At 39.0% G+C, this 12410-nt stretch overlaps 1 protein-coding gene across 4 annotated transcripts in view; it reads right to left on the bottom strand.

Annotated features, from left to right (window-relative positions):
* The window catches only part of LOC144268253 (solute carrier family 22 member 15-like), a 63575-nt gene that overhangs the window by 39397 nt on the left and 11768 nt on the right, over window positions 1-12410 (bottom strand). For all 4 annotated transcript variants that reach the window (XM_077822921.1, XM_077822920.1, XM_077822923.1 and 1 more), the window contains exon 3: window positions 2659-2791. In XM_077822921.1, the coding sequence (XP_077679047.1) occupies window positions 2659-2791 (133 nt within the window). The remainder of the gene's footprint in view (window positions 1-2658; window positions 2792-12410) is intronic.

Genomic DNA, 12410 nt, shown 5'->3' with positions numbered 1-12410 from the left:
CTTCATACAACAATTTAGAAATCAGGAAATTGAGTCCATAGGGAACCATGGGCACAACTATTTTATTTCATAAAAGGTTAAAAATGCAAAGAGCAACTATAATTTAAGAAAATACAACTGTGCCTCAAGAACTTCTTAATGCCAGCTGGCAAAGGGACAGAGAAGTAGTGCACAGAGGTTACAGGTAGCTCCCGAGCCTGGCATGTACATTCTAGTTCTCCAAAGAGAGTCACGTGAAGTCTCTACTAAAAGCTTATGTCATCCTGAGCCGCATAATCACTGAGAGATGTACATATGGATGACATCAATGGAGCTGTGGATATGTACTGAAAATATGTTTTAAAGTTTACCAGAGAGGAAAACAGGTATTCTTCCAGACAGCAGATAGGATGTGTATATCTCTGTCAAAATGTAAGTTAAGCATCGTAAGCCAACACAGTGAAATCCCAGTTTACATACAGAGTCAATAGGAAAAGCAGCACACCATAGAATAAACTACAAGGGGGTCATCATGACCCTGGGGTACAAACAATGAACTTGGAGAAATATAAGGAGAAAGCAAGGAAGACACCACTTTATCCTGCACCTATGAAGTAATCGAGCAGTATGATTACACACATGAAAACGGGTTCTCAAGTAGGCTTGGTTGAAAACACTGCAAAGGACATGTTGGGTGAGATAGGCTAACTTCCAATCTAAATAAGTTTAAGTTAAATTTAGTCTCTAGGAATCATGTTATGATTTTGTTTTATATGTAACCCTTCTAGTTCCGTTATCCTTACTCACTCGTTCTTAAACCTTGATCTTTGATAATAAACTTATCATTGTTTTCACTGTAAATATATCTCAGTGCTATGGTATTATACAAGGAGATGATGCTTAGTTGAATCAAACAAGTTAGTGTGTACACTGTCCCCTGGGGGACAGTAGGCCTGGTATTTCTGTGAGTGTTCAGAGGATAAGGGGCTGGACACTTCTGGGGAATGCTTTGAAGGGGCTCAGGGACTGAGTTACACCTATTGTTAACCTGCTAGGCAAAGTAAGGGTTGGCATAACAAACTGGAGGTGTCAGGGAGCTGATACCCATTTAAAGCACAGCAAGTCTCCCTCTTGCTGGAGGCAGGAAGATAAGGTGACTCTCAGCTCTGGTACTCCAAGAATCATCACAACAAGGTTTTACGGTAGTAATACACAAGTTAAGGAGATATAACTAAGTTTCTGGAGAAGGAGGAACTGTAAAAAATCAAGATGGAATTAAAAAACTCAGGAGAAAAGAACCATGATAAAGAAACTATTGATAAGGTTTCTTTAGAGCATATGGAAGCACTGTAGTATGTGTGTGATCAATCTTGAAAATATCAGGCCAGGACATAGACTTTCCTTATTACTCAAAATGGGTTGGATGCTATCCTTTATCCAAATAGAGTCCCTGATGCCAGGTGGTTTTGTGCTACACAAAGGGGTCCTAGAAAAGGAAGTAATCTTTTCTGAGAAAAGCAGAAGCAGGCCCAGGATTTCAATGGGACTGATTGAGAAATATTATAGGGATGGTAAAATGCTACCTCAGTTGTGAGGTTGCAAGGGAGTGTGACTGAAATTGACTTTCAAAAAAAAAAAACCTGAGAAATGAATTCCAATGGGATGAAACTGTGCTGTTTAGACTACACATTAATATATTTTGACGTCTTGCCCTGAGACGTGAAAAGCTGCTACAGAGAATTAGTCCCAGTACTGCTAACTGTATCTAGACAATCTGCTTTAGTTTAAGTAGTAGGATTAGTGATTTGGGATCCAAATGTTCAAATCATAGAAGGGCTGGATTTCTCACACACTGGAAACAGTGTCTCTTGAGGAGCTCAAATCACTTTAAAAGCACTAGAGGGACAAGGTGGATGAAGTAATATCTTTCATTGGATCAGCTTCTGTTGGTGAAAGAGAAAAACTTTCAAGCTTATAGAGAGCTCTCTTCAGGTTTAAAATAAGAACACTCATGACACAATAAGAAGAAAATATATTGTATTATGTGCTGGAGAAAGACTTAGCTTTACACATCTGAAATTGATGGGTCTATGTGTTGCAAATTCTACCAGAAATTGCAACATATTTTCTCATCTTCTTATGGATAAGCAATGATTTGTGAAAACCCACAGTACCAACTCTCCTTATAATAGACAATAATTACTGGAAGGCTGGAGAATGTAAGTCAGGTTGCATTATAGCTAGCTAAGAAGTAGTAAATTCAAAATCCTATGCTGAGGTCTCAAACATGAAGAAAACTCTGGAAGTTTAACATATTGTGCTATACAATATAGCCAATTTGAAAATCTTTGAACTAGGAAATAGATTGCCAAATAGTACAGAAAAACAAAACAGACAGACCACAAGTTCAAATGGATTTTTTTTAAACCACAGCTGGTGGAACACCACAATCAACACAAAATAAAACAAGCTTTCTTTCCAAATACTCTTGCCTCAAAATATTCTTGTCCCCATCAAAGAAATAAACTTCTAATTGAAAAGCACGATGAAATGCATATACTGTGTACTCCCAATGGAAAAATATTAAATGCTCTTATTCTGGCCCTCATTTCCTACAGATTCAGATATTATGTCCAAATTGAAAACGTATAAGAAACAATTATTTTATTTTTATCTTACCTGACATGTACACTGGTTTCCTGCCCAATTTATCAGACAATGGTCCAAAAATTATATTTCCAATAAGCAATCCAGAAAAATACAAGGATGATGCCAGGTTTACTTTATAGGCTTCATGTCTGATTAAGTACCACTGTTGAAAATAAAGGAATCTGTAGTTTAAAAACAGTAATATAAATTCATTGGCTTCCTGAAAATATTGAAGAAAACTTAATACTTTTACAACTATGAAATATCTCATCCCATTATTCTGTATTCTGACCTTGTGTTATGTTCAACTGAGTTTTGTTTAAAGCTCCATGGCAGATTATGGCCCAACAACTTTTTAAATTTACATACTTCTGTCAAGAAGTTTCATTACAATATATTTCTCATGCTAAGTTTCAATGTTATATGTTCAAGCAAAATAGAAATGTATCACAACAACTTTGGCCCATCAACAGCAACACAGTCAAAGTTATTAGAAATAGGAGATACTGACTTTTTAATAGCATGAACTGGAAATCTTCAGACTTGTTTCTGAAGCACAGGCTTACAATAATAATATGCTATTAAAGCCATTTTGACAGCTTAAAATGGAAAAATAGCAAAAAAATGTTCATCAGGAACAAAGCAATAAAAGATATGCTTTACTTGACTATTGTCTTGCCCAGAACAGTGTTACTCAGACCACCAGAGGTCCATGGAGCCTTTTCTGGTAGTCTGCAGAATAAAACACTGAAAACCAAACAGAAAGGGATCAAGGGATTGCACAGGAAGGTGGTGTAAGAGAATCGTTCTCTTATGAGAAGAAGTTTGAGAACCATTAATCCATATTACTCTATTTCAGGGGTTGGCAACCTTTCAGAAGTGGTGTGCCGAGACATCATTTATTCACTCTAATTTAAGGTTTCGTGTGCCAGTAATCCATTTTAACGTTTTTAGAAGGTCTCTTTCTATAAGTCTGTAATATATAACTAAACTATTGTTGTATGTAAAATAAATAAGGTTTTTAAAATGTTTAAGAAGCTTCATTTAAAATTAAATTAAAATGCAGAGCCCTCCGGACCAGTGGCCGGGACCCAGGCAGTGAGAGTGTCACTGAAAATCAGCTCGTGTGCCGTCTTTGGCACGCGTGCCATAGGTTGCCTATCCCTGCTCTATTTTGTAAATGCAGAACAGAATTTATTTCCCCTTGCTTTGCACAAAAGGAGAATCTTTGGGTGAGGTGGTACTGCAATATACAAGCTGTACAAAATATCAGCCACTTTTGAGATTTCCTGTTAGTACACCATGTAGGCACAACAGATTGTGTTAAAGAAGGAACTAGACTTCCTAACTTACATTTTTTCATTAATTTACTTCAATTATATTAATTTTAAAGATACATTTAAAAACAAAAACACAAAGGAAAAACCAACCTCTAAATACTTGATAGGTCATGATTACTCCTATGAAGTCAGACAGACAATAGAGTAAATTCACATTTGGACATTTAATATACACAATTTGGTTATTTGTTCAAAAATCATTTTGTATCAAAGAAGTCCTAACCACTGACAGCTATTAGGTGGCCTATATCAGGAGTTCTCAACCAATAGCTGGTGACACCCTGGAAGATCACAAAAAAAGTTTTAGTGGGCTTGTAATCTACCCTCTTTCTCCTCATTTTTCCCTTGCATTTTATATATATACACATTGTGGCAAAGTTCCGAGCCTGTAACTGTGGGTCCCACACTTCCTGGCGGATCCAGGGGCCTCAGAAACTCACTAAGGTCCCAATGTGACCTTTCTTTCACAGGGTAGTGGCAAGAGTCACAGCCTATTGAGTTACTTTCATCACAGGCCAGTATGGGAGACGGAAAGGGGAAATACCCCACAGTCTTTGTTGCTCCGTAGAGCTCAGTAGGCACAGTTCGGCCTTCTGAATGGACCAAGTCTTGCTTCCTCCCTCAAGGGGATCTCTGTAGAGTATGGGCGGGGGGGGGAACCCGGGCCCACTCTCTACCCCAGGCTCCAGCCTAGGGACCCTAATGGGGCTTTGCCGACCCACTTCCTGGATCCCAATAGGACCACTCTCTTATATCTTTGACCGCACTCCTGTCCCTGTTATTTCATTAGCTGTCCCCCGTAATCATTTGGTTTCCAGGTCCTGTGGATCCCGCTCTTAGGCTGGGGAGGATCCTTTAGCAGTGGATCCTTTAGCCCGCGCACTTCCTGGATCCCAATAGGATCACTCTTTGGTATATCCTTCTGGTCTGACTCCATCACAACATATATAGTCTCTAGCCCTTGAAGTTTCAGAGATAAACCTTGAAAATGTGCACCAAGCATAAACTGAAGCAATGATACCAGCCTGAATCTACAGACAGCCTGCAAGAGCAACTCTGAAAGGTATGAGCTGCCCCTTTTATCTATTCGGTATCCACAGAATTTGACTTTTTTCCCAATATGCCATGGAATTCAGCATTTCATTGTTTTGTTTTAGTCAGAGCTCAGTATTTTGGTTTGGTCCCCCTGCCCTGCTGGCTGTTGCCTCTGCATTCTCAGCTTTTACTCAGGGGAAGATATTTGGATTATAGGGCACGCCTCCTGCACTGTTCCATAGAGCCAAACAGCAAGGCAGACATGGCTACCCTCCATTTCTTCCCTCTTCTATGGAATTGGCTCTTTCAGCCAGACTTTCCTCTCTGCTAGCCTCTGACCAAAATGCACATCAGAATACTTATCAGCTATTACACTGCTTCAAAAGGGTGGCTGCAATATCTGACAAAGGATTCAGGGGCATACACATAGCCACTAGAAAGAGAGGACACCGCCATTTGAAGGCTAAACATACATCTTTCCAAAATAATTCTTCAATCAAAAGTTTACAAAATCAGGTGACCTTCATTATATGGCAATGCTGTAAACATGAAAGCCCTTGGAGAATCATACTTGGTGTCATCCCAAATAACAAATGTCTCAAAGTCTCATAACTAGGGAACCACTGTTTGTTCCCTTAGTCTCAGATATGAGAATCAAGTGCTGCCAGGCCAATCAAAGCACTGTGCCCTCTTCAATATCAGTCAGCAAGATGACAAATTAATGACATGGCTGCTGATGTTTGGAAATAGATGTTTAGAAGCCAGTAGTCCTCAACACAGAAACTTTCAATATTTGTCCACTATGAGCAGCATGGACTTCCTGTTTTGCTGTCCACTGAGATGATCACTACAAAGGAAAAATATCTTTGAAGCTTTCGTTGGGACCAACTGGTATCACTGTACTTGATATTCAACACTGACGATGCCAGAGATATGACAGGAAAACACACTGGCTTTACGTCCAGGATAGCACACCAAGCCATTGGAACACGTCGATCAATTCAAGGGGAAGCTTTTGGCAGCAAAGAGGATGGCAACAGAACTGAAAACTGGTACTTGGAAGAGGTTGTAGTTATGAACTTTACAACCTCTTATCTATATTATGTGAAGAAAAGGGCATTCAACATGAGCAACTTCTCTTCCACAAAGAAGTTTGTTGGTTTTTACTCTGAAGTTTTTAATTTCTTGTCTGAGCTCAGAGAAGACCTTTTAATTTGGCTCTGCCCTTGCAGATCAGCATTCGATTATTCTGAATACTTCTTTCCAGGAATGGACGACGACATGGGCTCTCAAACTGGGAATTCCAAAATCCTGGAGTGGGGGTGAAGGGCTGGGTTTTCATAATTCCTGGGAGGTTGCAACCACCTTGTACTTCCCATATTGCTAAATGGGAAGAGAGACCCTGGGTTAAATGTTGCCGTATCAGGCCAAGTTTGAGAACCACAGGCCTACATGAAGTGTGCTGGCATATTCAGCCCAGGTCATAGTGATCTGGTGTCCACATACCTAAAACCACTACCACAATTATCACAAAGTGACATTGTTGTTGTCAGTCTCTCTAGAGAGGTCAAACTAAACAGGTATGGAAGTGAACTATCCTCTCCATCCCTAGATGTAGCCTCTTCAGGTCACACTTAGAGCAAATTGAAGGGGAGTATGGGGAAGCATGAGTATCATATGAGATGCATGACATCTGGCAGTCTGAGAAAATAAGCATGGAACCCCAGGATGCCATTTTCGCACATATAGTAACTCCTCCCTTATAGTCGTCCCGGTTAACATTGTTTCGTTGTTACATTGCTAATCAATTAGGGAACATGCTCATTTAAAGTTGTGCAATGCTCCCTTATAACGTTGTTTGGCAGCTGCCTGCTTTGTCCACTGCTTACAGGAAGAGCAGCCTGTTGGAGCTAGGAACTTGGTGCGGGCTTGGAACCAGGGTGGACCAGCAGCCCTCCTATCAGCTCCCCGCTCCCCTAAGTTCCCTGTGCGGCAGCCACCCAGCAGGCTATCGATTGCCAGCAGTTCAGCTGTCCCTCCCCACACTGCCATGTGCTGCTCCTACCCTCTGCCTTGAAGCTGCTCTCAGGTGCCTCCTGCTTCCTGTGCGGGGGGCGGGGGGTGGGAAGAAGGGAGAGGGGGGCTAATGTCAGGGTGTTCCCCTCCCCCCTGCTCCTGCCCCCCGCCTACCCCTTCTCCATATAGAGCAGGGTGGGGATATGACAGGGCTCAGGATGGAGAGAGCTTGCTGCTGCAGCTGCTGTCTCAAGTTCCTGATACACTTAAAAAGGCAATGCATTTCTCTCTCTCTCTTTCACACACACACACATACGGTGTATGTCTCTGTCTGCCATGCTGTCTTCCCTCCCTCCATTCGTGCTGCCTTGTAGTGTATGAGGCTACATTAACAATGTGTTAACCCTTGAGGGCTCAGCCAAATGCTAGTTCATCATTTAGCAGTAAGGCATCCCCTGGGAAATATCCCAACCTCCAACTTCACCTCCTCAAGGAGCTTGACAATCATCATTGCTGTGTACAGTATTAAACTGTTTGTTTAAAACTTATACTCTGTGTGTGTATATATATTTTTTCGTTTGGTGAAAAAAATTCCCCGGGAACCTAACCCCCCCTCCCCCCATTTACATTAATTCTTATGGGAAAACTGGACTGGCTCAACATGATTTTGCTTGAAGTTGCATTTTTCAGGAACATAACTACAACATTAAGCGAGGAGTTAGTGTACATATTTCATATCTGAACTTCAAGGAGACTGACCAACTACTGCAAATTCACAGTAAAATATTCCATAGCCATCTTCAAAGGATCCACACAATCAAGTCCTAGCATCTTTTGCAGAACAGATTACACACACAGTTACTGTTGCTCGTGTCCATAATATGGAAAATAAATAAAATGGGAAGATCTCTAAAAAAATATTGATAACCATCCCATTAATTTCAAGAAAATTACAGAAATTTTTTTAATTACCACCATTAAATAATGTGTAATATAAATTGATAACAGTTCAGCCCTACTTTCCAAGTGACTTGGCAAAATTCATAAAATGATCTGATCATGACAAAATTGTAGAAAAAAGAAATAATTAAAAGTCATAAGCTGAAAAACAAAAGTATATGATAAATAGTGGCAAAGATCAAGTCTTATTTTATATTGTAAAAACATACTACCAAAACATTAAGAAATGGATTTTAAATCCAAAACTCTGTAATCAATCAAGTAATTATAAATGATGTATGTTTAACTGACTTCTAGATGAAAATTATTGTAGTTAAGTACAAAGCCTGAGAAAAACTAAAAATACTGCCAAATCTTACTGGGTAACAAATCATTGGGTCAACCATGCAAAATGTTTTGCAGGCTCTTTATGTTTACACTGAGAACGTATTATGTAGTCCTTACTACAGAAGGTAAAGCCCCTCTTGAATAAATCTGGAGCTCTGCTTGAGGAAAAACAACAGAGTTTAACATTGGTTAAGTGACTAATAAAATGTCAAATTTCAGAGTGGTAGCCGTGATAGTCTGTGTCGGCATCTGATAAAGTAGGTTTTTGCTCACAAAAGCTTATGCTCAAATAAATTTGTTAGTCTCTAAGGTGCCACAAGTACTCCGAAATGTCAAATGGAATGCATAATGACTACATTTTAACAGCTGGACCTCATTTCAGCCTGTGGCTAGAAAGTTTTGGATTTGAAATACATAATGAAGTCCTTGATATGTAGGTGAAACATCAGTATAAAAATACATTAAGCTATATCCAGGCACGTTTATCCAAGAAGAAAGGATCTGAGCTACAGGAGCCATCGCCTTGATAGTAAAATTTAAATGTAGATAATCAAAACTTGCATTGTAAATGTTAGGGTAGCAACTCTAATTATGGCAGAGAAAATATCTTCACTTACATATCCCTAATTCAGATATTTAACTTTTGGGGTGAAAACTAGTTTTCTGTAGTTTCTCACCCTTACCCTCAGAACATATTGAGACAGTTTGGAGAAAGAGGGGAAAATATGTTCACACCAATTAGTTTTCAGACAATTCTTGGTGTAAATGAGTAAGTCAAACAGCTTCTTTTTAAAACTTGAAAACTTACCAGGGACTTGGTCCTCAGTAAGAACAATTTTAACATGTTTAAAGTAATGTAGTTTGACATTTATAACTTCATTATTTCTAAAGTGTCATGTGCAGTATTGTACATGAATTTTCAGTCGTGATTTTAAACAATGCAATGAGGCACAATGCTCCAAATAATCATATGCATTTGCATATGTGCATTTTAAGCATCACATATTTTATTACAATGTCATCTTCAAAATCAGACAGATATCCATTTAAATAGGGACAGGGTACAACAAGAAGGATGTGAAATCTCTTGTGTCTCTTCTGATGTCCTGCAAGTCTTGTAAGTAGAGATGTCCTAATTTCTTTATTTTTAACATTAATTTTCTTTAATTTAAAAAAGCAAGATAAAGCATATATATAGTTATGACAGCAATGTTATAATTTTATATACAGAAAAGTCAGGAAAATCTAAGTTGTAGATCCACAAAAGAATCTTTGGGGGAGTGATAGCTCAGTGGTTTGAGCACTGGCCTGCTAAACCCAGGGTTGTGAGTTCAACCCTTGAGGGGGCCATTTGGGATCTGGGGCAAAAATTGGGGATTGGTCCTGCTTTGAGCAGGGGGTTGGACTAGATGACTGAGGTCCCTTCCAACCCTGATATTCTATGATTCTATGATATTATATAGTGTGGCTGAATTAATACACAGTAAAGAGTATATCAACTCAAAAAGACAGAGGTATCGCTGAAGGAAAAAGGCTAAACTTGGAGGAATATCTAGGAAATGCAATCTCAGTCTTCATTAATGGCATCTTCCAAGTGAATATCGGGACAGTGTGAAAATGCAAGACATTTAACTTTTCATGGACACAGCAGCAGTAGCCAGAAACATCTTGTTTCACCTTCTATTAACCAGGAGACTGTGCTCCTTTTTCCCAAAGGCAGACTTGTTCACAGAGATCCACGGTTTGTCACCTCAGACCTAAACTTCCACAACATGCTATACCTTGATGTGATTCTCAGACTACAGATTGCTCATGGCTCATAGCACACATGCTAAATAAAGCAGGGTTGGTAAAAATGGATAATTAAAAAAAAAAAAAAAAAAAAAAGATTTTTCAGATTTCATTATTTAAATTATAAGGTTTTTTTTTTTTTAAAATGAACCTGTTTATAATAAGTTTAGGCCTTAACATATTTTACATTAAATTCAGATTTCATTTTAATCTCTTAAAACATTTAAATAAAAATAAATATGCTGAATCCATGAGCCTCTTTCAAAACTTTTGAGTTAAAGGCTGCTTTTCTATATAAAGAAAGAATTGGGGGAAAACATCCAATTTTTAAGGTCAAAGTTTATAAATATGGCACAATAGATTATGTACTGTATTAAGGTCCTGATCCTGTGGGGGACTCAAGGGTTGTGATACTGGGTGCAAGAGACTGGCTAAGTCATCACAGGTGTTGGGATCCAGCCTCTGGCTCCAAGAGAGACCATCATGTATCTCATCAGGATCATCCACTGAGCTCACGTGGGTGTCTCATACTCCTGTTTTATAGCTTCTCCTTACCTGAGCTGTGACTAAGTTCTCAAATTATGAATATTTATGACTCTACCCACCACAGAAACTTACTCTCCAGCTCATGGAAAAACACTGAAGTTTAGGTATCCAAAACATTGAAGGTGGTTTTGTTTAATAAAAATAAACTTTATATGCTCCTTTAATTAAATTCCATTTACTATCCTAATGCAGCTTGGCACAAATCATGAGCAAAATGTTAATTATCTAGTATTTATCATTCAACATTTTCTAACACACTAAAAATGTACAATTAACAAAAATCTAAAAATATTAAGCTATATAATTGCTTAAATAAATGTACATAGTTATAGTGTACCCTTCTAGGTAGCAAAAAAAAAAATGTACCAAATCTAGTATAAAGGCTCTATTTAGTTGTAAATCTACATGTTTTAATGGTTATATCAATCAAGGAGAGTGCACCTTTCCTTAGAAAATAACTGAAGTACAAATAGAAAAGTTGATTAAAATTGATGACATAAACTGAGGTTTTCTACTTGGTGATTTAAATCTTACACTGTTTGCAATGTTGTTGAGTCATGTCAGCTCCAGGATATTAGAGAGACAAGGTGGGTGAGGTGATTTTTTTTATTGGAAGAACTTCTGTTGGTGAGAGAGAAAAGCTTTCAGGCTTATGCAGAGTTCTTCTTAAGGTGTGAGAAACGTAGGCTATGTTTATATTGTGCACCTTACAACGGTGCGGCTGTACCACTGCAGCCACGCTATTGTAAGGCAAGCAGTGTAGCCGCTCTTTGTCGCTGGGAGAGAGCTCTCCCCGTGACAAAATAAAACTACCCTCAATGAGGGGCGGTAGCTTTGTTACTGGGAGAGCATCACCAGCCGACAAAGTGCTGTCCACACTGAAGATTTTCATCGTTAAAATTTTTGTCATTCAGGGGTGTGTGGTTTTTTTTCACATCCCTGAGCGACAAAAGTTTTAATGATGAAAGTGCATGTAGACATAGCCTTACTCAGGCTAGGTATACACCAGAAACTTACATTTGTATAACTACATCGCTCAGGGATGTAAAAAATCCACACCCCTGAGCGATGCAGTTTTACCGAACTAACACCTATTGTAGACAATGCTATGTCGATGAGAGGGCTTCTCTCGTCAACACAGCTACTGCCTCTCATGGAAGTGAATTACTACACTGAGGGGAGACTGTCTCCCCTCAGTGTAGTAACATCTTCAGTGAAGCACTGCAGCTCCACCACTGCAGCATTTTAAGCACAGATCTACCCTCAAGTGTCACACCTAAATACAAGATGGAACAGATTGTTTAGCATACGTAGTTAACACATATTTCAATGGACCATTGAAGGTGAAGTGGCTCATCATCAGAAGCAAACTTCTCACAGATACTCTAAAGTTTCCTAAAGAAAAGCTCTGTGTAAGCTCAAAAGCTTGTCTCTCTCACCAACAGAAGTTGGTCCAATAAAAGATATTACCTCAGCCACCTCATCTCTCAAAGAACATATACCGTCATGCTCCAAATTTACTGTCAATACAGTTCTTAGCATAGTTCAAGTTGCTAGATCTTGTTTTCAAAGCACTGCAAATGCCAGGAACAAGCCACCTCAAGACACTGTCTCTCACAGGGAGAGACCTCAGAGTGGAATCAATTACCATAGGAGGTGAGTACAGCTCTTGCAGCCTTCTGATTGTGATGCAAGACTTACCTCTTTCAGAAGAAATGCCCTTAATAGCCAAACAATAAAATAACTCCAGCAAGTGAGCATACAGCA

This window comes from Eretmochelys imbricata, chromosome 7 (assembly GCF_965152235.1).
Source record: "Eretmochelys imbricata isolate rEreImb1 chromosome 7, rEreImb1.hap1, whole genome shotgun sequence".
NCBI lineage: Eukaryota > Metazoa > Chordata > Testudines > Cheloniidae > Eretmochelys > Eretmochelys imbricata.
This window is presented reverse-complemented; position numbering and strand designations above follow the sequence as displayed.